The 25186-nt window shown below is 41.4% G+C and overlaps 1 protein-coding gene across 2 annotated transcripts in view; it reads right to left on the bottom strand.

Moving 5' to 3' along the window:
- Positions 1-25186, bottom strand: part of grm8a (glutamate receptor, metabotropic 8a) — a 71984-nt gene that overhangs the window by 26078 nt on the left and 20720 nt on the right. Inside the window, exons 2-4 of one of the 2 annotated variants that reach the window (XM_030769228.1) lie at positions 8814-8949; positions 7957-8111; positions 7220-7357 (exon numbers count right to left, since the gene is read on the bottom strand). In XM_030769228.1, coding sequence (XP_030625088.1) covers positions 7220-7357; positions 7957-8111; positions 8814-8949 — 429 coding nt within the window. The remainder of the gene's footprint in view (positions 1-7219; positions 7358-7956; positions 8112-8813; positions 8950-25186) is intronic. The other variant, XM_030769236.1, reaches the window with a different exon arrangement.

Here is a 25186-nt window from a genome sequence, read left to right as displayed (position 1 = left end):
ATTCAGAAAATCACAAGGACAATTTAAGAACGAGGACACAAATGTCAAAATGAGCTCACACGTAAACGCAGGTGATTTTGCCTTTTAAGCCTGTTGAGCAATACAAGTAATGGCAGAAATTAGATTTAAGTATCCTCCACTGTAAACTGTCAGATTACATAATGTAACATGATTAATGCAAATCTGCAATTCAGTGATTCAGTGTAGTAGTTAGTGGAGCAGTCAGTGGCGTAGTTAGATGTCTGTTACCACTGGGAAAAGCAATCTCACAGGTAGGGGCCATGTTTAACCACACAAATCTGTTCGGAACTCATTAACTTAACATTAACAGCCAATCAGAGACAATATATTCATCATTATTATGCCCCTAGAGAGGGTTTGTGTTGAGGCCACTGAGGACATGTTAATGCTCATGTAGATGGTATGATCACAGTACAGAGGAAATGGTTGGCCCATGTTCATACTGAACTGGCTGGCTCTGAGTGATGGGGGGTGGGGGGTAAGTTTAATGACCCCTGTGGCTTGTTGAATGATTCAGGGCATTATGAATGATGGACAGCTTGATGACTCAATAAGCCATCTCAATTAAATGTCAATTAGAGGCCAAAATTTGGCTCTTCCTTCTCTACCAATGTCTGGATCACATTTTCTCCCTCCATAAAACAAAGAAGAACTGTGCTGTCAAAAAGATGCGCATCTGAGAAATCACAGAACAGTTTTGGAGGAAAAGAAATGTATAATAATTACTGTTTGGCCAAACGAAAGTGTTTCCAGAAAAACACATTTATTCTGATGATGCAGAATATATTATGCATAAATGGTATATCTCATTACTGCCACTTTAATTTTTCACAAAGGCTCTGAGTCTGATCTCAGTAGTCAGATGGCAAAGATGGGAGAGTGCATTAGCTCAAGTGTCAGTCCAGTCAACTAAGACCATAACACTTACCCCCAGGTTACAACTTCTTCTTCATGACGCACTGACACTGACCTGAACGCACACGACTTCAGATCCCAAGGTCAGGGCAAGCAGACTATAACACATTTACTGGCTCATATAAGGAGGCGAAAAGGCTCTCTCCCACTGAAAATAATGAAAATAAAACTTGACTGTTCCAAAACATCCAGAGTTAAAGTTTATCAAACAAATTGTGAATGAATCGTTTCCAATATTTGAAGCTGATACGGCTTCTTAGTTTGATCCAGAATCAGAACTGATTTATTGAACAAGAAACCGCTGTACAGCCCTAAGCATTTTTCACTTTCTCACTCCAAATTACCACTCTGTCTGCCAGCACAGGCCTGTCTAATCAATAGCTCAGAATCATTCATGAGGATATCACCGCAACTGTATATATGCAGTCTGAGTGCATGACTTCTGAGCCAAGCTTGGCAAAACATCAATACTTGTCAGAGTCAACTTAGCTGTTTTGAGCTGAAGCTTTCAGTATTTGTTCACATACTCCACATGAAGTTCAACCAAGTCGCAACATTTTGCTTTAATAAGGTGTGTTGTATTATCACTAGCAGATTTAAGAACGATATCCCACCAATCAGAAAGTCTATCACATAACTGTTCCCATCAAAGCCAAAAAAATAGGAAGCGCCTACAACCAATCACTGAGCTATGAGGATCCCACAGGACACTCTGTTTGATTGGGTCAATACAGCCCAAAGTCAACCGAGGAACAGATTCCATTCTCTGGAGAAAGGCCAAACCTGTCCTGACATTTAGCTTAAAACATTTCTCTTTCCTCTAGCACTTGGAGGCATATCATCCCTTACTCAGCCTGACACCTTGAGTAAGTTCTCACACCACAGAAAGAAAGCAGTGCCACCTGAGACATGTCCCATTGTTCACAATAAGACAGAGAGAGAATTGCATTAAGGGTGATTTCCTAGATTATATCCCCCCTCCTCCACACAGGAGGCTGGGAGGGTACATCAGGACCAGACAAGTATCTTTGTAAAGACTCAATCTGAGTTTCTAACAGTAATCTAACAGATAGATGAGCAGTTGTGTGATCAGTCATGTATGCTCTCCACAAAGAGCAGGGACAAAATGGAAAAGAGACTCATATCGTTCTCTGTTTCTCCTCCCTGCATTCACACCGGTCTGCAGCAGAGGAAGGGTCACACTGCCAGAGTACCACACTTTTCATTAATGTTTGTTTAGGGCAGTGATTTACACAATGCTCAGGAGAAAAGCCACTTACCCAGAAAAAGTAGATCCATCCACTCTTGCCTGCTCACAAGAGGACATAGGGAAAACACAGGGTTTGAATGGTAGTATTGAAGAAAAAATACATGCTGCATTTCTCGTGCGGATGCCCTAGAATTAGAATTAATCAAGCGCAGCTTTGCACCACATACAGAACACATGTAAGAATGCCTGGTGCCAAATATCCTTTACTGATGTCAGATTGACCGATGACGGGATCAGGCAAATGAGATAGACGCTACGGCAATACTGAGTGACTGGTTTGGATTTGATGACTAAGCACACCTGTGGGATGAAGAGTGTTTGAACCTGAAGCCCAAGACTCAATTAGAGATTCAGCAGATGGAGGGGCTGGATAACAGAGGGAGAAACACACACAACTCCTTCACTCTGCAAATGACTCTTCTCATTAGAGATTCAATATTCAGCCAACACATGCACTAACAAATGTGCTATTATCTACAGCAGCAATGACATCTTCGTGTGGATGAACAGAAGAATGGGGGAGGCTCAGTTTGGTGTTTATTTATTTATTTTACCCATATGTGCTCACCTACGTTTTCCAATTAAACAGCGATTGTAAATCAGACAAGGCATTTGCATTAAACTAAAACATGACCTAGTCTCTCTGCTCTTCAAGAACCAAACAAGCAATTTTCACTAGATGCAAAAAAGTTTCCCCTACAGATCACATCAGAACTGTTCTCAAACACTTACCAAACTGAATTTATTTACACCTGGACACGTAAGGCACTTTGGCCTCATACAGCACTGAACTCAAGTAATCCTGAATCTTTCCCTAATAAATCTCAAATGAAGTGCTTTTTGTATTTAAAAAAGGTTTCTGCCAGTCTAGGTACTTGTTTGTGTGGAGTCTTTAAGCAATGTTGTGATAATTGATTCGTTGTGGCCTCATTAATTTGTTTTATTCCTGACAAAAACAAAAATGTGAAAGATATCCTCCCTCAAATCCCAGTCTTAGATCTGGGAGATCTTTTATTATGGCATCTGTAGGAGCAAATCCCATTTACTAGCACCACAGTTCGGTTTAAGGGCAACGAACAAGGCGATGCTAAATTGAGGGATAAGTTGGGTTTAGCTTTCCACCTGGCCGACAGCTCCATCTGTCCTTACACTTCTGAGAACAAAGTGTAGAATGGACCAGAGGAAATGGGACGCAAAACTGATTTGACAAGACGAGACAAGAGAACAGAACACAGAACTTATCAGAGAGGAGAAGAAAACAGAAAGCTGACCAGAGAAGAAAATCAAATGCAAATGTGAAGCTGGCAAGGGGAAAACAGAACACAGAAAGTAACACAAAAGAAACCAGAATGATTAAGAGAAACAGAACAAAGCTGTGAATAGGACAGAGATTGAACAGAGGGAGACAGACAGAGAGAGACAGGGAGATGAGGGGCACATATCCAAAACTGGCAATGTTTTTGGGATTTGCTAGTTCTCTTTGTGTTCGACACAGAAATACACGCATGTACAAAAACACACACCTACTCAGACACAATTTAACATACAGCTTCAATCACTGTGGGATGTGGCATAAACCCAGGAGGCACAGAAAGAACCTCACCAAGTAAACAGGGCTCACAGCACCGTTTGTGATGTGTATAATCAAGTATTATTAAGCAGAATCTTGTTACTTCAAGAAAAAAAAACTCTCAATTAGCCCACGGCAAAGTGTCAGCTTCAATATATATCCAGCACGTTTTTCAAACGCGCTTGTTTGAGAAATGTTTGGCTGCTCTTAAGCTCTGTTCCAAGGGGCCATGTGGCCAGCCATGGGTGCTCCACTGCAAAACACGTCTCTCTCTTGGTTTCAAAACAAGTATTAGGTGTGTCGAAGTGTCCCCGTCAAATATTTATGAACTCATTCTCTGAGACAGATAACCGGAGCTCTACAGCAAGGCCTGGGATTGAACGTCAGCCAAGACACTGGATATTACAGGCCATCCAAACAAAGGAATACCACCTCTAAATGATGCATTTTATCACACACACATACACACACACACCCCCATACACACTCACACACACACACACACACACACACACACACACACACACACACACACACACACGCTGCAGCAGCTCACTCTCATCTGAATCTGAGTGGCTAGACAGGAGGACAGACTTCCAAAAGTGCAAGCTGAGCACTTTCTCTTTCTTTCTTTTCCATTTCTCTCTTGCTTTACTTTACTTTACTTTACTCATCTTACTCTCCTCACACATCACCTCGCTCACCCTCCCTCCTTTCTCTGTAAGAGCTTAAGTTACTCAGTTGCACTTTCATTATCTAATTAATGGTTCTTATTGTTTGAGCAGCAACCTTCAATTCCAATAGCATTCCAACAGTACATACTGTACTAGCTGTACACCAGTACCACTTACCACTGTTTCACCAGTACCATTTTTGGTCAATGAGAGCCTGAAATTTAAAATGTTTTGAAACAATAATTAGTGGCTGTCTATCCTCCCCCAGTATTCTCTCTCTCTCTTTCCCCTTTTCACCCACTTTTCCTCACAGAGACTGCTAGGTAAGATGATTTTGACATAAAATTTCCATTCTACCATTTCTCTCCTACACGAGCACTCATATTTGTATGGGCCAACACACCCACACACACAACATCTAGAGGCAGGTTGCTGACTCAGCTATTTATGTGTGTGTGTGTGACTGCATTGATTGCAGAGCAGCTAGCGACAGGTGCAAGTATAAATGCCCACACAGCTGTACCTGGTCTGCCTCCTCCTGTCAAACTCAGTCCAGCATACAACCTACCCTGCTTCTCAGTCCCATGTCACACTTCACAGAACAACCGTGTGAGATGTCAGTGGGAGAAAAAAAAAAAAAAACACCTCACTCCACTCAGACTCACTTCACGTGCTGCAAAAGACCAAATTACACAACTCAAAACCAGTCTTTTTCCACTTTGATAGCCTGCTTCAGGGATATTAGTGAGTAATATGTGACATACTGACAACTCCTTAAGGGTGAGCACTGTTTTCTATTAATTCAGTGACTAGCTCTCTCTCCTGTTTCAGTATTTAATGGACTCCACAAAGTTATCTTTACCTCACTGAGATCTATCAAAGCAATGAAGTGATGTGCTTTTGTGTGTGCTCGTGTGTGTACAGCGAGCAAACACAATTAGTCTCATTATGTCAAACACACTCTGTGTTACAGCCACACACATGCACACTCATACACATACATGCACGCACTCATGCACACTCACACACACCCACATTTACGCATGCACGCACACAGACTTGTACATATTGGCAGACAACACAGCCAGTTCACCAAACTACCTACCAGCTGCCAGCTTTTCATTAATATCATTAAAGATTTTCAGGAATTTCTATGTTTGTAAACAGTGTCCTGTATAAATAGGTTAGATACAACTGCAAGCCAAACCAACTCACATCCTACCGAGAATCTACCAAATGTCAGGAATGTCACGGGAACAAAAATCACGAGTTACCTTTATAATCTTTCATTTGTAAAGCACTTTGCCAGAACTGTTGCTATCTGACACATATAATATTACTGTATGAGAAGTAAAGCCAGTCTTCCATATCTTCCAGGTTTCTACATTTGATAATGTTTGTGAATTCAGAGTGACTTTGTCTGTCTCAGTCAACTGGTCTCAGTAGAGGAGACAGCACAACATGCCTGCCTCTGGTCTCTTCCCATGTGACACAGTGCTGCCACATGTCTGACAAAGAAATGATATGTGTTATTATGTTTGGCTTTATTATTTTTGTGTCTAGCAGAGAAGTCATTGACAATCTGCTGCCTGTTTAGTGCAGATTGGTGCAGAGTAAGTGATGACTTTGGTTTTCCATCATATTGCATACTCAAGTCTGATATTTTAGTACAATATGTTTAGCAAGCTCACACACATGCACGCACACATGCACGCACGCGCGCACACACACACACACGCGCAAGCACACATATCCCTCAAGTGTCAGTAGCCTTCTAATATGGTACTTGTGCTGCTCTGGGGGTTTTTTTTGTTGTTGTTGCCCCCCCCTCCCCTCTCTCTCTCTCTCTCTCTCATTCTCTCTCTCCTTCCCTCCCTCCCTCTTTCCGCACTCAAATTATTGTGTGAGAGTGTTTTTTGTCTTTTTCAGTAAACAGTGTAGCCCCAGAAGTGCACAGTCTGTCTCAGGTAGATAACATCCCTCCATTTCTTGGTGCTGTATGTTACACTCTCTCTGCTGCTAGTATCTCATTCCCAAATTAGCTCCATGACTCACAACAGCTCTCTCTCTCTCTCTCTCTCTCTCTCTCTCTCTCTCTCTCTCTGTGCAGTGTGTGGTCTTAGCATTCTGTCAGTCATCAACAGCCTGCTGTTGGTTGCTACACTGCCTTCCCTCAGGCTAACTGTGGCACTCCAATATGAAGGAAGAGAAGTGGATGCTGACCAGTCACCATAAGTAGCTGCTTAAACTTTATTTGTCTTTCTTTGCAAGAGAACAAGAGGGAAAGGTCAAAAATATAGGAGATAAAAGACAGAAAAAATGAGACAGCTAATGAGATGAAGGTGTATAGAGATAAACAACTGTTCAGTAAGAAAATGAGACCCTCTTAGAATGCATCATCTGTGTCTCGCACATTTTGAATTCACCTTTAAGAGGAAAGCTGGGTCTGATGAGTTCAGACACTGGAAAGTGTCCAAATGTCATCGGGGCCCAAACTGAGCACTAGCAGGAGACACACTGTTCTGTGGGAGCACTCATGCAAGAGAAATAAAGAGCCGCAGCAACCTGTCATTTACGCTGGCAGAAAATGTACTGTGTGATTTGGCTGCTGTTCAGAAAACCTTAACCTACCTTTTGTTATAGCTCCTTTTTTTTTTTTTTTTTTTACAGCAGAAAACCTTTTTATCACAACACTTTGGAGAGTCTACAGATACATGACAGTGGTGCTTTCTATTTCATATTGCTTAGACATGCTCTTCATCATCTTACCTGTGCATTTTTTAGAGCTTCCTAGTCGTTTGCCATGCATTCCCAACTTGCAGCCAAAGTTCTCCTCCCAGAATTCTGCAAACCACACATTCCTTCTGTTGTTAGAGAGAGAACGGCTTCGGAAGTAGCGATCAAATGCTGCAAGGGAAAGAGGGAGAGTTGAGAGAGAAAAGAAAAAGTATGGACTTAGACAAACTTTCATTCACTCAGTATCACACTCTTACAGAAAGAGCAAAATCTCAGTTCAGTTGGAGAAGGACTCCCCATTACAACCCCTGTGTCTGATACAAGCCCCTACGGACACAATTATCCAATGTGTTCTGTCTAAAGCTCACTAATTGAAGGGCTATTCCCCTGCCATAGCCTGGAGTGTGGAGAGTTTGTGCCACAAGAGCGATATTATACAGAGAAGCAAAGTGGTACATAGACAGAGCAGAAGGAGTGACTAAGTCTCAGTCAATAGTCCACAATGGTAGAGACAGAGCTAGTGCAGGGGTCTTAGAGTAACCACTTAATGAAAAGCACTAGGCCCCCTAGACTGGTGCAGTGCACCAAACGACACAGAGCAATGCATGTATGTATCTTCGCTTCTGTTTTTTTTTTTTTTTTTTATCTTTTTAGCAACAACAAAAACAGTAGCCAAATAGTGTTGTTTCATTTTTGATGAGCTTGTGCACATCCATGCATCCATCCATCCATTCATTTGGAGTTCAGTCTCATTGCTTTACTTGTCTTACCATCAACAGAAGCCCGTTTGGGTAGAATGGTGATGGCTCCTTCTGCCACTCTCTCCTGCTGGACCACAGGTGAGATCTTTGACCCCCAGCTGTCTGAGCCCACCCACAGGAAGTGACCTGTCTGGTTGCTTCTCTTAGCAGCATTCAACACACGCCTGTAAGCAGAGAACAGTGACGACATGGACGCCTTATTAAGGACCTAAATGAACATTCAGTCATTTTAGGAAGAGAGATATAAGAGGAGGAAGGAGAAACTTTGCTTATATAAAAAACAGAAGTACCATCAACTCACCCTGTCATCCTCTCTCACATTACTCGAGTTATATTTAAGGTCAGGTATCAGACCCAAAACAAATAATGCACACAGACAGATACACACAGACACACATACAGACTAACAGACACACACACACACACACACACACACACACACGCACACAAGCATACACGTATTTAAACAAACAAACACACGCTTGAAAGCTGAGAGAAGGTAGTCCTCAGGGACTGTGTTACATAAGAGGCTCAGTATATCTCAGTGGGCCCTCATGAACTACCCCCTCAAAGTAGGAAATGGTAATGAGGTCACTTCCTGCCTCCAGGCAAAGGAAGCCTCTTTCCTTTTCCTTATGTTCCTTTTAGTCCTTTTTTTTGCTCTCGGGGCAGAAATCCACAAATCCTGGACTCCGTACAAGTGACCAAATATGAAAGTTACTTTAAAAACTATGCTGTGGGCAGAGAAGGCACTCCAACACAAGATAGGGAGCATTAATACAGATGTTGCTCATTCTTGCCATACCCCTTATGCTTCTTTCTCTTTCTCAGTGCTGGGACTGAGGTCCTGATTGGGTTATACTGACCTGATGTCATCCTCGTTTGCAAACATTATGACGGCACGTGCATTGGAGGTCTCCAGCAGTCGCTGAATGATCTTATCAAACTCGCCTGGCTTTGGCTCTCTTGGGATCTTCAGAGACTGTGCTATACACACCCCACCTGCAATGGAGATTGGGAGGGGGGGGGGGGGGGTCCAAAATGAGAATCCATATTATCAATATAATTTAGAGCATAGTTCAAGTGTGAGAAAAATGACAAATTAAAAAGATGAGTTCAAATGAGTTTCAGTGGAACTTTACAATTCAGATAGTTCTCCACATGGAAATCCATCCCAGTCACTGTGAATTAAACAGAAATTACCCAAACAGGGCTTGATATGGCATATTGAGTCAAACAGGACAATCTCTCATATTTAATGTCTGCTGTAATACCTCCTCATCATGGGCGGAACATTCCATCATAACATTAATATCCTGCACTGGAGAGAGTGATGGCCTCCCTCCTGCATATAATCTATGCTGGTTACAGTCCATTTAATGGGCATCTGTGCTACACTTAGCTCTCTTTTTGTCTCTCCTTCTCTATCTCTCTCACTCAGTTAATGTATGCACACAAGATGTTGCTCTTTCTCCTATTTGTCCCAAAGACAAATAGTAATTAGCATTAATTAATATTCCTTCAATAGTAATCACCAGTCTGCTGTGTCTGCATACCAGCTTGTTTCCAGACATCTCTTCATTGGAGTTCACTCATAAAGAAATGCTTGGAATGTGTCTATATAATGTGATTCACTGTATCAGGGTCACACAAAAACCTATCTGCACTATAATTGTGAAACAAAAACAGGAAGGTGCAGTAAAGCTGTCTCTGAGCCATATGTAAGTCTTGTTGAACAAGGCAGGAAAACAGATCCAATTAAAGCTTGACATCCTGCAGGGTCAGTATACAGCAAGTTTCGCTCTCTCTCTATCTCAGCATTCGCAATAAGAGTGCCATCCACAAATGCTCAAGAAAATTTCATTGCTTTAATCAGTGTCGTCCAGCCTGAGCTCTGTCACTCTGTCAGTTCTTTCTGACGACTTTCTCTTCCGAATTTCAAAACTTAGAACACGTCTTTCATCTCCCTGCAAATGAGAGAATATCAAAGACAAGCAAATTAGCATTTCTGGGCTTTGATGGGTTTTCAAAACAAGATGTTCTTGAGTGCTGTTACATAGAGATTTTTGAGAGAAACAACAGTTTTTTGTTATTATTATTTTGTTTTGTTCCAGATTTTTGTTTTGTCTTGTTTTGTTTTGTTTTGTTTTGTTTTTTGCTTTTGCTTAATGAAAAAAATATCATATTTGTCAGCACACTCTTTGCCATAGACAGTGGCTCTCTGTATGTTTCAGAGGTTGGTTGCATGGAGGGACATAACCATTGCAGCATATTGCAGTGAGTGCCTGAGGGATGTGATGGTGGGTGAGAGGGCTTTGGAAGAACAGCCCCACCTAGTGGACACTGAGGTTAAAAAAAAAAAAAAAAACCTCTATACGTTATCAAACCAAGCATCAGAGCACATTAATTCTAAACCTACAACAATCAATAGTCCAGCTGTTACCACGCCAAATAGGCTGTGGTTCTTCTTTAGAAAGACAGTAAAAGAAAAACATGGAGTGACTGCGAAACACAGTGAGAGCCAGAGGGACAAATCCAGTAAGTTTATGTTGGTTAAGATGAGTGTTTAACTTAGACTTGGGTCCTTTCTCACTTCATAAAACATGTATGTGTGTAAGAAACACTACAGTTAAAAAAGATCACATTATTTACATAATCACTTTGTTGAAGATAAATGGTGTGCATGGTATGAAAGAAATCCAGCATATTGTATGAATCACTCTGCTATGACTTGTGTATGATGAAGGCGGCTTTCCCCTACAATCAGTCATCTCAGCTTCATTTGGAAGTGAATTAGAGTCCTGTCGGACATAGCACGATAATTAAATGAGCCATCCTCCATCAGTGCTGAGGGGTTCCACACTCTCGGTTAATCTTTAATGATTTGATTATCAGAGCTTTATGAAACGTGAATTATCTAATCATATCTGACCCTCCACATGCCCATTCAAACATACAGAAAGCCAAGCCTGGATTTTAATTCATTTTCTAGGGGGCTGAAATGAAACATATGCAATTAAGGTCTTCCCAATTTAAAATGTAAGAGGTTCATGTAGAGCAATAAACTTTTTTTTCTCTCTGATTTTTCTCCACAGTCTATTTCATGCATAACTGACTGAATTATGAATATATATTTTAGAGGTTCAAAGACAGTGTTCCCACCCTCTCTCACACTGTTTGTGGTCGAGCATTGAGCTGGATCTGAGTGAAGGTAAATAAAGGGAAACAATACGACTACTAACCACTCTGGCAGCATAGAGACAGAGCAATAGGTCATACTGATAAATGTCCTGATTGTGAGGCACTTGAACATTGACACTGTTGCTGAAAAGATGGATACTGCACTCTGTTGCTGTGAACTAAATAAAAGAAAGGAGCAAAACAAATATTCACAAGCAAAGTTGCAAGCATATGGGTAGTGAAATTTTGATCCATTTGTCATGTGATATAACATGACAAAGTAAAGAAACAAAGTCCCACCATCAGCACCGATTTCATTGCAGCTTATTGAATTTCCCATCTCTCTGTTCTTTATCCTCAACAAGAGGACTAACGCAGTGTTGACTGGTGGTTAATTTCACCTCTGAGTCTGCCTATGATGTTGTGACATGACCAGGCATCCATCCACCCACTAAGACGGGATGTCTTCAGACAGGGGCTCTTAATCTCCCAGTCAGGATTCCCCTTGTATGGGGTAGCTAATGTGTATTACTTCACAGAGCCAGGGGCCAGTGACAGTAGATATTATTTAAAGGAAATTTAAGATAGAAGAGCGGGCAGCTGAACTGCGCAATAAATCTCTAAGGAGGGGCCCGTTTTTTTTACAGCAGCTTATCTAAGCAAGGACCTTCCCCCAGTTCTTGTTTAAGATGGCTACATTGTTGTTCTTCACACACCAATGTGCATCAACAACACCAGCACATAAGTCCAGAAAAAGGGTTTTCCCAATATGCTTTCACAATTACACCCACCCATCTACAAACTAATTCACACAACTATCTCTCCACCTACACAGGAGACACACCTGCCCACATGAACACACACACACACACACACACACACACACACACACACTCTGCTCATTATCCTGTAACTCTTCTTCATACAGAGAGTAGTAGCAGTCCTATCCTCCACAAAAACCTCATTAGAGCTGGTTTTAAATACTCAAATGTGTTTAAAAAAAGATAAAAGCTTTTGACTGTGCCATAGTTTAAAGCAACCTGCAGGCTGTAGAGCCCTGGCTATTGAAGTGGTGCATCCGTTGTAAAAACTCAACTGAATTTAATTTAACTGAATTAATTGAATTGGAATTTTGGATACATTTTTTTTTTAGAATAGAGAGTACTGGCACTGAGATCACCAGTAAGCAAGCCCCCACACTTCATCAGCCTGAGCCTCACCAGAGAGTGGAAATGAACAGGAGTAAAGCAACCTGTCACCAAGACTATTTCTCCAAACATGCTGGCTTTAACAGCAAAGCATCTGAAAAGATGATGTAGTTCAGGCTGATGGTAGTTGTTTTCTGGGTCATGGGAAATGGAATGCCTTTATTTCTTCTGAAATGAAATGAGGAAGCACACTCTGAAGTCATGGACAAGCAAAGAAATTGGAACCAATAGACTGCTCAGTTTCTCTTTAACCACCAGAGGATGTGGCCCCTGGTGAAGGGGTTATCTCTCAGAAATTCTTAGAACTCGTCTCCAGATATTTCTCTCCCTATCTCCTCCAGAATAACCTCCTGGACCCGAACCAGTCAGGATTCAAAGCCAGCCACTCCTTCGAGATGGCCCACCTCACAGTGACAGAAGAGCTTCACTTGGCCAGAGCAAAGTCACTCAGCTCTGTCCTCATACTTCTCGACCTCTCCGCAGCATTCAACACTGTGAACCACCAGATTCTGCTCTCGTCCCTTGTTGGGATGGGGTTCTCAGGATCTGCGCTCACATGGTTTGAATCCTACCTGCCTGACCGGAGGGAATCTTGGAGGGAATCAGTCTCCTGCACCCGCCCTTTCCAGACCAGAGTCCCACAAGGTTCCATACTTGGCTCATCCCTTTTCTCCCATTACACTAAATCAGTCGGACAAGTTATCTCTGCCCACGGTCTTTCCTACCATTGCTACGTCGATGACACACAGTTGTTCTTCTCTTTCTCCCCCACTGACTCTCTGGTCCAGCCACACATTGCAGTCTACCTAGTCGGCACTGCCTCCTGCATGTCCACTTACCATCTCAAACTCAATCTGGAGAAGAATGAGCTTCTCTTTTTCCAAGCAAAGAGCTCCCCAACAATCGACACTCTAATCACCATTGAAGGTTTCATGGTGACCCCCTCCAGGTCAACCAAAAATCTGGCGTGACCCTGGAAGACCAGCTGTACTTCTCAAGCCACATTGTGGCGGTCACTTAGTCCTGCAGATTCTCCCTCCACAACATCAGTAAGATCCGCCCTTTCCTTACCTAACAAGCAACTTGACAACTGCAATGCCTTACTGGCTGGCTTACCAGCCTGCACTATCAGGCCGCTTCAGCTAGTTCAGAGTGCTGTTGCATGCCTGGTATTCTGGTAGTACCCCGCATCCAGTTTAAGACACTAGTGCTGGCTTACCGGGCCACAACAAGCTTTGCCCCATCCCACCTTCAGTCTCTGATCACTCCTTACACCCAACCAGATCTCTCCACTCAACCTCCGCTGGACAGCAGGTGGTCCCCTCACTATGGGAATCTGGCAGCTGTTCCACTCGGCCACGTCATCTTTCTGCCCTCATTCTGCAGTGGTTGAATGACCTTCCTCACCAAATCAGAACTGCGGAATCTCTCGCCATCTTCCACAAGAGAAACCCACCTTTTCAGAATTCACCTGTCCCCCAATGCGTAACCTCTCTTTTATGTTATGTTTTTATATTTCATGGTATAAAATGTAAAAAAGGAAAAAAAAATCCTATGTACTAGCCTTTTCTCTATTCCACAGGTTTTGTTCATAATTTTTCTGTTTTCTGTCGCAAGATATACAGGAGCGTAATATTTAAAATAATTCATTTGCATTCTTACTGCGATCTTTTGATCATGTGGTTGTTAAACCTGACTGAAGAACTAATTGTAAGTCACTCTGGTATAAAAGCATCTTCTAAATGCCAAATTGTAAATTGTCAATTGTAAATTGTCAGATGAGGGCGCAGAGGGCTAGAAATGAACTCTCTGAGAGCCAGGTTAAGAACTTCCTTGCCTGTGCTGAGTTCTAAAATATCACCATTAGCTTTAATCAGTTCAGATCAATCAGACTGATTTGGGGATGTAAATCCAGCTATCAGCTGAAAGAAGTAAAGATAGATAAAGTACAGTTAAATGGTTTACTTTCAGTCAGCCTGAAGGTCAGAATTTCTTGGTCTTAATCATAACTCCTTAAAAGCTCTCCTTTCTTTGTTTCAGATTATCTCTCTCTTTCTTCTTCCAGCTGTTAAATTTATCTCAAAGTGAATCTGATGGATTTGTACTGTCACAACAAATCCCTCACACTCTTCTGATCTGTCACAAGCCAAACTGTGACAAACCAGCTCTCACAAACATTACACCTTTTCCATGAATTCTAATCCAACTGCTGGTATTGAAGTGAGGTAAGACTATTCAGAACAGAAAAGCCAAACAGAACTTCCACAAATTCAGAGCCATTCCTCTGCATCTCAGCAACTGGACAGTTCAAAAAAATCATTTCAAAAACAAATTACAGTAAAAGCAGGGGGAAACTATATTAAAAAATACTGACTTTTGAAAATACCAGTGTGACTGACAAACAAAAACCAATAGAAAAATGCCAGCATGAGAGGTGTGGATCCCAAAAACCTCTTCACATTATCTCAGACAGTCTGATGACATTGCTGTGATCTCCATTTGACAGAGCATCACCTGGAGTAGATCGGTATCCTCATGTGGAGAATAGATTGTTATTTGTAGTGTGCCTTAGACAATTAACCAGTTGCTTGATTGACATAACATAATAAAATCATACAGGACAGTCAAAACACTCCGATATGAAGCCAGCAGACTGTGCAACAAAATGATGCTCTGCTCCAGTTGGAATACATTAGAACATAATTCATCTCCACTGAGTCTCACTGAGGATGACTGGTGCTAGTATGTGACTAAATGTGCATATAGAATAGCAGTATTGCACTCTGACATAGTTAATAACATCACAATGTCTAAGGCAAACATGCCATCAAGACAGTCAGAGAAATCTGCCGTGAATTTATTACAAACATTACTCTCGTCTCTTCTCTCCGGGGCAGTTCAACATTATGCCAGATGCTAATTTTCCAGGCTGGCTAGATTGCTGCACCGTTAACATCGCCAGCATAATTCAAATATTGACATTTGGAATGTGCCACATATTTTGTCACCTTTCTCATTTGGTTGCCCTGATGATTTCGGAGAACAAGAGGACACACACAGAGAAGGAGAAAAAATGAGCAAAATATATGAGTGCATAGATTTTCACAAAAATAAAAAAGAACAGATATGCACAAAGGGTAATAGTGTTTAGGGTGGTGAGACTCCACAAGGTCAGACAGGAGCAAGAGGACAGTGTCACCAGCCCTGTGGACGACTCATCAGGCTTCGATACAACTCACCCCTCATTACCACGGAGTAAAGATGACAGGTGACCTGTCGAACTCCACGTAAGAGAGTAAACAGCAAAGCTGAATCTGAGTGAAAACTGTTATGAACTCAGCCAAGCTTTAGTGAAATTAACAGGAAATGTCTGAAGTGCACAAGATCCTTTTTTTTTTTTTTTTGACCAACCAAATATCAACAGGAACTCTGAGCTGAGAAATGAATTGAGAAAGTGTTAGGATGGCGATGGTGAAGTTGCAACTGTTTTTGCACTTGAATAAGTATAATACTGTCAGAAAGTCAATCATTTTGAAATGAAAGGGGGAGTGTTTGAGTATCTGCTTTATTCATACCATATGTATTAGAAAAATGCTAGGGACACTTGCATTCAATCTGAAAACTAAGAGGGCCAACGTGTGTGTGTGTGTGTGTGTGTGTATCTTTGTGTGTATGTGTGTCTTTGTGTGTGTGTTTGTGTCACTGGTGTGTATACTCTCAAGTGTCAGATCACTGCACTGTTTCCATAATGGCTGCGATATACCAGCCTACGGGGACAAGGAAAACTATGGGGAGCAGAGGTCACAATACTAAGGTCAGACCACATACGGTCCCTGTCTATAATGAGTCCTACTCTTACACTCACATTATATCACCTCCCAAATGACAAAGAGGTTGGGCCAAACATAAAACACCTGAGATGTGGCAGGTTTGAACAGTAAAGCCAATAATGTCAATATGTTAGAAGGATATTTGTGTTTGAGTATGTTTATGTGTTAGTTTTTGTGTGTGTGTGTGTGTGTGTGTGTGTGTGCGCGCACGTGCGGGCGCACGTGTGTCTCACCCATTGCTGTTACTATGGAACCCATTGTAAATGTATGTGATAAAAAGCTATTGTACTAAGCTTTGGTGCAATTTTTATAATGGCTGAGTTCAGAGATGCCTACTGTACGTCCATGGTTTCTCTTATTCTTTCGTCTCCTTTTGTTATTTGTCCTTGACCTGTATTTCTCAAATACTTAATGATGTTTGTTCTGTTTCTTTCAGTGGTTCTTTCTCCCGCAATATTTTTCTCACTCTGAATCTTTTCCCCTTCTTGTGTGTTTCTATCCATTTCCTGTTCTCTCTCTCTCTCTCTCTCTCTCTCTCTCTCTCTCTCTCTCTGATACACTTTCTTTTCCTCCCTCAAGTAATGAATGCCTCAAGTTTTCAATAACATAATAAAATATCACTGATGTGCTCATGTTCCTGTGCCAACCTGCAAAGATTTGTCATTGTTCACTTGGCAATAGGAAATGGTAAGCTGCAAAGTACGCACTGAGTGTGCAATGGCTTCACTGGACTGAGGTAACATGTTTTTGCCAAAATGTATTTCAACAAGTGCTCCCCCTGAAAAATGTCACAATGTGGCCAAACATATTAGAAGTAATCTCCAGGCTGATTACTGACATGACCACTGACTGAAATCATTCAGCCCTAGCATCTGCTCGCATGTGTATTATTTTGTATCAGAGCAGAATCAGAAGCTCCCCATCTCACAAAGCAGTCACGTGCAGATTTCGTGAAATTCACTGACAGAAGTGAAGATGAAAATCAATTCGCTATTGTGGTTGTTTTTTTGCTTTTGTATGGACAACGAGATTCATATGTCAAGGACAGGCCATCAGCAGAGGCAGCACAGTTAAGGACCAAGCCGTGTGGCAGTCAGTCATACTGCCCATGAAAATCGTTCCTTATTTGTTGTCTCTGAAGGCAAAAAAGTAGGTCCAATGGTATTCTTGATAATCCAAACTCCTGAGAACTTCCCTACCGCCTGCAGTGTGTTTCTCTGCTCATATGACCTATGTCAGGAGGTCACGCTCTACGGTAGAGTGGGATGCTTACATGCATTCTGGTTTGCAGTGTAAATCAGTAAACCATAAAAGGCTGCATCTTGTCGCCCCTGGCAACGCCCATAAACCCCTACAGCCACAACCTAATGAAACCTCACAAAGCTTGATTAAAATTGTCAGAAAAGACAATATATAGGTGGAGACTGAGAGGTCTGCTGCTGCACACAGTCTGCACGTTGAACAGCAAAGGCTCATGCTCCACTCCTCATATATCCATCACAGTCTCTCAAAACTGTATTAAAAAAAACAAAAAAAACAATGTCATTCCTGTTATGTCAGTATGGGAGGCAGTGCTCAGTTGCCATCCCTGCATCCTAACTAGACTTCATGTCTAAGTGTTCTCACATGAATATAGTGTTATGATGCTGACAAAGCAGATATTTGGGTAGAAATACAATGCATTACTTCAAAAAATTCAAGAAATTTCATGAAATACTGACGTACAAACGTGTTACCTCCATGAAAATTAATAACACCATGATTAGTAATGGGTGGCATGGTGGCGCAGTGGGTAGCGCTGTTGCCTCACAGCGAGAAGGTCCTGGGTTCAATTCATGTCTGTGTGGGGAGCTGTAGTTTCCCCCCATAGTCCAAAGACATGTAAGTCAGGCAAATTGGAGATACAAAATTGCCCCTTGGTGTGAATGGACTGGCGACCTGTCTAGGGTGTTTCCCCACCTTTCACCTAATGAATGCTCCAGCACCCCCCGCCCCCCAGCCCTAATCAGGAAAATGAATAATTAGTAATTCAGTTGATTTCTGATTTTTTAAGCAAAAGATCAGAGCTACCATAAACAAAAGGCCACTGCTGAAACTCTCACAGACAGGTAAAATGAGAATGACATGCAATTTTCTCCGAAAAACTCAGTAGAACACAATACCCTGCATGCTTGGTCCAGCTTGGCGTATTGAATACTGTGGAAAATCTTTGTCAACAATGTACATTACTTGGCATGAAACAAGACATATAACATGAAAAGGAAAGCACTTTTTCCAGGAGAAAGCAATAAGCAAAGCATTATTTCCAGAGACACCAGACAGCTGTAGAACAAGAGGGAGAGACCAGAAGGTCAGCAAATGTACACCTACACCCATACACAAACAAACACAACGACAAAGCTCAATAAAATATTCTTCTGCATAGTCAATGAGCACACTAACAAACAAAGGTCCACACATGCAGAACCAAACACTGTAACTCTGGGAACCTAATGACACACAATTTATGTTCTTTGTACTTGACTTTTAAAACAACAAAATCTCCCTCATCACACATGCAGTGTGCAAACTCTGTTCCTGGACTAGCTAAGATAATAAAAGGCAGTGTTTTCTCAGACCTACCTGAACCTGTCACAACACACGGCTAAAATTCAGCATCTAGCATATCACACAACCCTGCCCCTACATTTAAGGTCCCTTGTGATACTACCACTAATGTGTATGCCCCAACTACTGCTATACCAGCCATATAGACCAATAAAGAGAACCACACTGATTACACTGTCCCTGCATCACTGAGGTGCTCCAAGTCAAGGTAGGGCGAGCAGAGAAAACACATTTAAGATCCCGTTTTAATGCCTAGTTTTGTGAAGTAATCTCCCTCACTCTGCCTTGTAAAGTTGTCAGTCACCGCATATGACCTTGCCCTTTATAGGCAGCTCAGAGTCCTTCTTTGACATATTCTTCTCTCATATGCAGAAAGGCCAACCACGGCTGGGCTGCGGAGCCTGCTCCTAATAAATTGCAGGCTCTTTAATTTGGTCTTATCTTAATAAGGTTGTGTTCTCTGACATGTGAGGCACTTGGCAGACCTGCTAATGGATACTCAACACCTCAGACCAGTGTCACCTAATCTGCAGAGAATCCCAGCTCCCTCAGTGATAGAGGTATTGAGGGAAAGCAGTCCTCTCAAGGCCTGCAGTGATTTCACATTTCACTTACATATATTTCATTAAAAAATACTGATGACAGTCATTTAATTAATTCATGAACTGGGCACAGAATCGTACTTTTTTTTTTTTCAAACAAATACACATAGAAGTATGTGTATTTGAAAAATGTTCTGCTGGCAACCTGCTTTCATCAGGTTTCCAACAATAAATCAGTTTTGGTGCACCTCTGCACCTAAACTAAAAATACATTCGTGAGTGTGAAATTAATTAAAAACAATTAATATCCTCTGTGAGCATCGTCTACAAGCAGGCGATAATGAGAGAACACATAAGAAAGAAGATGCAGGCCTGCTGTGAACAACTTAAAGACAACAGTAGATTTAATAACAGACATAATTAATGACCTGGGTAAACTGGAGCTCACACCGTCACATAATGAAGCAATAAAAGTCCAAATTCAAAGGACTCAGGTCCTCATGAGGCCTTATACTTTTAATGTCATAATCCTCAGTATGAATTAGACCCTTCCTGTGGTGTACAGGGGACATTAATACACTATTTCAATTTCCTGCTGGTCTGTTTCTCATTCACAGTGTGGGCTGCATTCACAAAGGACAGGATAAACAGAGCCACACAGAATATTAAAAGCTCTTTTCAGTCATTCCTCAAAAGTCTACAAATCAAATGACCTCTGAATTCATGTGATGGGAAGATAAGGGAGAGTCCCATTCAGAGTGACATATTGAACACTGAGTGTGTTTGCTTCCTTCGGGAATCTCTTCATGAAAAGGTTCAGTAACCTTTCATGCATTGATACAGAACACAAACGCAAGGTCAAGGACTTCTGCTGATTCTCAGAAGCAGGGAAAGTTAGTAACTGCAGCCATGCCAATGAGGGACTGTGAGAATCATTCGAGACAAAAGAGGAAATAATATTACCACACGCAGTAACTACAATTTAGAGGGTTTTTTCATAATAAACATAACAACAAATATTTCCTTTGTCTCTTATCTACCTAGAGCCTCAGTTTGACTAAGTCTTAACTCCTTGTCATCAATACTACACAATCCCAGACTAGAACTACGACTTCCAGTCCAACTCGTTACTTCTTCTTGCCTCACTATGACATGCTATCCCTCCGAGCTGGATGAGATCCATGCCCTTCATCCCCTTTTGAAGAGGCTTGTCAGGGTTTGCACATCTCTGACCCACAAGTCTGCCTTTGGGAACTCAGCTAGCTGCTCCCTGAAGAGTTTAATCTGCCCTCTGCCTAAACCCACCCACATTGAGCAACCTCCCCTCACTCCTTCTTTATCTTCTGCTGTAATGTATGAGATAGGGAGAGAAAAAGAGAGGATTTCCATGCAATTCACATGTTTGTAGAATACAAATAACCATTTTTCATGAATATGTAGGAGAGCAAGAAGGACTCCAGGTTTGGATAATCCTTTCTTTGATTTGACAGACATGTAGAGGCCTGTGATACCCACTTGGGTTTCAAACAAGCACAAGTAGGTCCTTGGTCACATCAATAGCCCCACAGTGACATCACTTATACACTCAAAAAGTTCATTTATTCGGGGGGGGGGGGGGGGGGGGGGTGCAGGAGGTGTCCTAATTGAGAAAACTAGGTTCAAGGTGAGCCTTCTCTCTGTCTGATCCTCAGTTTTCTTTATTTTTTTCTTTTTGCTCACTCTCTCTAACCCATATCCTCTGTCTCCCACTTTTCTCTCTTTATACCTCATGCTGTCTCTCAATCAGCAATCTTTTCCCAATCGTTTTCTCTCTGTGGTCTTTTGAGAGCACAGCCCTTACCAGGTTCTGGTACTGATTGGTTTTCCATGCCAATATGCATACAGAGGACATATCACCCTGAGTTCAGACAGTACTGTGATCATTACGACATGCACTCTGAACACTCGAGATAAAACAGAGACACACTGAGCCATAGTCAGCTGACTTTCAGAGCCAGAGAGACATATTTACATTAACAGAGTTCTTATCTGAAGCCAATTAAAAAGAGTGGGACACAGGGCAGGCTATTGCTCTGCCATGGACTTCACTACATACAGATAGCAACAGGGCAGCAATACTGAATACAGTCAAATGGGTGAAAGTCCTCTTCTACAGGGCAGCAACTTAAAGCAAAAGCCAGGCAAAAACCCCCATTAACCGTAATATCGGGAATTAATGTAATTTAATGCACTGCACTAACCATCTCCATCATTTGAATATGCTCACTAATGGCAAAAAGATCTGGTCGGTGTGTTTGGAATGATTCATTGCCCCTGGTTCCTTTCATACTGGCTGTTCATTATGTAAGACATGTTTCTGTAAACAGGTTTACCTGCACTGTAATGGGGTGCAGATTTATGCTACTAAATGTGTCTAATAACTTGTACAAGCCTTTTCAGCCAAATGTTAATCATCTCATCTTATTGTTAAATCAGATCAGTGATAGTCAGGACCTCGTCACTGAGTATTTGTGAGAGGCAGGTAAGAGTTTTACGGTTTTATTTTCCATTTTGAGCTCAGAGAGCCTCATTATTAAGGATGTCACGCCATGCTGATTTGTGGGATGGTAAAGGTTGTGAGGGTGTTTTCTTTAATTGACAATACTTCCCAATCTCATTATTAATGAGCACTGCATGGCCTCCACTTCAACACTGAAGGTGTTGTTGTCAGTTGACCTCACCCCAATTAAGGTTGCTGGGTTACTTTCCAAAGCTGCTTTGTGGGATGATTAAATCTAATAATTAATCCCTTCCTAAAGCCAGCTCAGTTTATGGGCCTGAATATCAAATCTTTGAAAATTAAAGAAATAGGGTGGTAATGGACATGTATAGAATATTTGAAGAGAGCCTTCAACATTTCAGTAATGTTGAAGGTTAGGTGAAGACCCTTACACTAAAGAGCAAAAGTCAGTTTGATTTTATTTTACAAATCCTCTATGTCAGGGAAAAGAGTCAGGTTCATTAATGGGCATACTCAAAGAGCATACTCAACCACTTCCTTTAAGGTATCTAGTGGCACAGCTCAACACTCTTTTCATAGAGCCTTACACACTATTGGGAAGTGCTAGAAACAATTTGATTTATCATGATTACAGACATAATTTGCATTTTTTCTTCATTTCTGCCCTCTTAAAGGCCCTTTCATTTTTATTTTATTTATTTATTTATTTTAACTATGAATGCCTATTTTATGTGCTGGCCAGAGGAGGATGGGCTCCCCCTGCTGAGTCTTGGGTCCTCCAAGGTTTCCTTCTCCTATTCACTTCATTAGGGAGTTTTTCCTTACCACTGTTGCCTTGGGCTTGCTTACTGGAGGTTAGGCACTGATCACTGTGAAGCTGCTTTGAAACAATTTTGATTGTAAAAAGAACTATACAAATAAATTTGAAACATGAAACTTTGATGATATTTTAAAAAAACAGATATTTGAGGGATACCCTACATTTTGTAGCCTAAATGGGTGAATATGAGGACTGAAAAAAAAGGCCAGGCAAAGCTGAGTTTGGAAAAGAAAAGAAAAGAAAAGAAAAGAAAAGAAAAGAAAAGAAAAGAAAAGAAAAGAAAAGAAAAAGTAACTCAAAAGGATTGGTCAGAACCAGTGCTGAGTGAACTTCAATAAACTGTCAAGGGTTTGAGACATTTTTAGGAGACTGGCTTTGAGCAGCAGAAATCATTTAAATGTAGCATCAGTGAGTTCAGTGTGTGCTGTTATACTGTTTGGTAATGTCTGCTAATAACAACAAACAGTTCATGGGGATGATCAGTTGTTTTATCAGAATGATCAGAGAGGATGGCTTACACAGACAAGCATAGTGGGTGAGTATTGCTATTAAAAGTAAACTTAAAAGTTTAAAGTAAAGCAATGAATTCTTCATCCCTCTTTGACACTCTGAGGCCCTGTTTACAACTTGCAATAAGATCCGATTTTGGTGATCCAATCACAAGTGGTCAGCTCAAAAGTACAGGTGTAAACGCTTCCAATGTGCATTGAGGTCACATCAAGATCCGATCATTTATGGCCACATTTGGAGGTGGTCTGGACCGCATATGACCACATTCTTATAGCAGTGTAAACGCGAATATGAACTCAACCACATTGAATGACCGCCTACTCAACTGACGTCCTCTGCTTACGTGGAAGTACAAACTCATTCGTGTATGTACACATTCACTAGCCAACAGCACCGTATTAAAGTGTGACAACAGGCAACAACAACAACAGGCAAAATCAATATTGTTTTGATTTCTCCTTCTTCTTCTTCTTCTTCTTCTTCTTCTTTTAATTTCCGACAGACGAGGCACGGGAAGTGCATTGATGCCTCCCACTGATTGAAAACAACAACGTTTAACGTGAAAGAGCGGGGAAGTGAGATCCGATCTCAAGTGGTCACTCGAGACACGGATTCTAAAGCCAGGTGTAAACGGATGTACTTAGAGCTTACTGCTTGTGATCGGATCACCAAAATCGGATCTTAATGCAAGGTGTAAACAGGGCCTGAGATTCAGCATTGACCCGCAGAATTAGGCTGTTTATAGTTATAGTTATAGCTCAAAGTTAAAATTACTACCTGGACAAAGTCTGACTTGGCAAAAGAGTTTTAAAAAGGGGGATGTGCTACTGACAACTCAAAAGCATGTAGTCACGCTGTAGGACCAAGCAATTCCAAAGAATGTGGTAGTTCTTTAAGTGACTGCAACCGACTTAATGATTGTTCTGCCCTTTAGCTATTTCACTTATTCTGTGCAAGACTGCATCATGTACAAGGACAAAAGAGAGAGGAGTCTTTTAAAGATTAGGCCAGGGCATTTTTTCTATCTACACAAAATACAATAACTTTGATAATGTGACATCAAGACAGTTTTTGGTAGCTCTCTGAGCGGTGAAGATCTTAATGAACAACCTTTCAATAATTTCATAATTTTCATAGTTCCGAAAATTACAAAGGCAGCTGAAGAAGAGCTGTTCAGATCTGACATATCAAAAGAAGTGGAACACAAAATCAGTTGACTCCGGAACACACACTTGCAGGACTGCCCTGATCATTTCTGATGACACATTAAGCACAGCAGGATTTGACAAAGAAGTAGGCCTATTCTAGCTCCCGGGCTACATGTCACGAAATGTTTGTAGATGCTCTTCTTCTTGTATGGTAGTGACATTAATGCTGGCCTGTGACACATGTCTGATACCCTCTGAAGACTCTCTGAGCTCAACAGGATCTTCTAATGGAACAGCCTACCGGTAGGTGAGATGATGTCTCAGGGCAAACTTCCTCTGTAATCAAGTGCAATGACTGAGGGAGATTCAGCACTGAGAGAAACACAACTAGTAAACATGATCCATAAATAGTCTGGAAAGAACGGTCACATTGGATTAGATTGAGATGGTAGAGTGTGTGTTTGTGTGTGTGTTTCTGCCCTCATTTGTGTGCAGGTGACGTGCATGAATGTGTCTCCTTTGCTGTTAGGAGCTATTGCAATATGGTGCTCTTTCAACAAATAAAGAAACTGTTTCTGCCTTCAATCTGAGGACAGAAGAGTAAGGAAAACACAAAGTACAAGCACAGAAACGCCCCCATGATGTGCAGATCCTTAGAGTTTCCAAAAGGTGAAAAAGCTACTGGGTGTGTTAATGGCACAATTCACATTTTGTTCAAAAAATAAAAATGAGTAGAGTAAAGGGGGGGGGGAAGGAAGGGGATGAAGGTCCAATCCTCTTTCTGAACAAAATCTATCCATCAGTGGACTTAAGCCCGAAGGCAGACATGACAACATAGAGTTTAACAGTTTTTAAGGGGGAAAAAAAAACATTTGCAGGCTGTGTCAAAACCCT

The sequence above is a fragment of the Chanos chanos genome, chromosome 1, assembly GCF_902362185.1.
Source record: "Chanos chanos chromosome 1, fChaCha1.1, whole genome shotgun sequence".
Lineage (NCBI taxonomy): Eukaryota > Metazoa > Chordata > Actinopteri > Gonorynchiformes > Chanidae > Chanos > Chanos chanos.
Note: the sequence above shows the minus strand (reverse complement) of the source record. Positions and strands in the feature narration are given on the sequence as shown.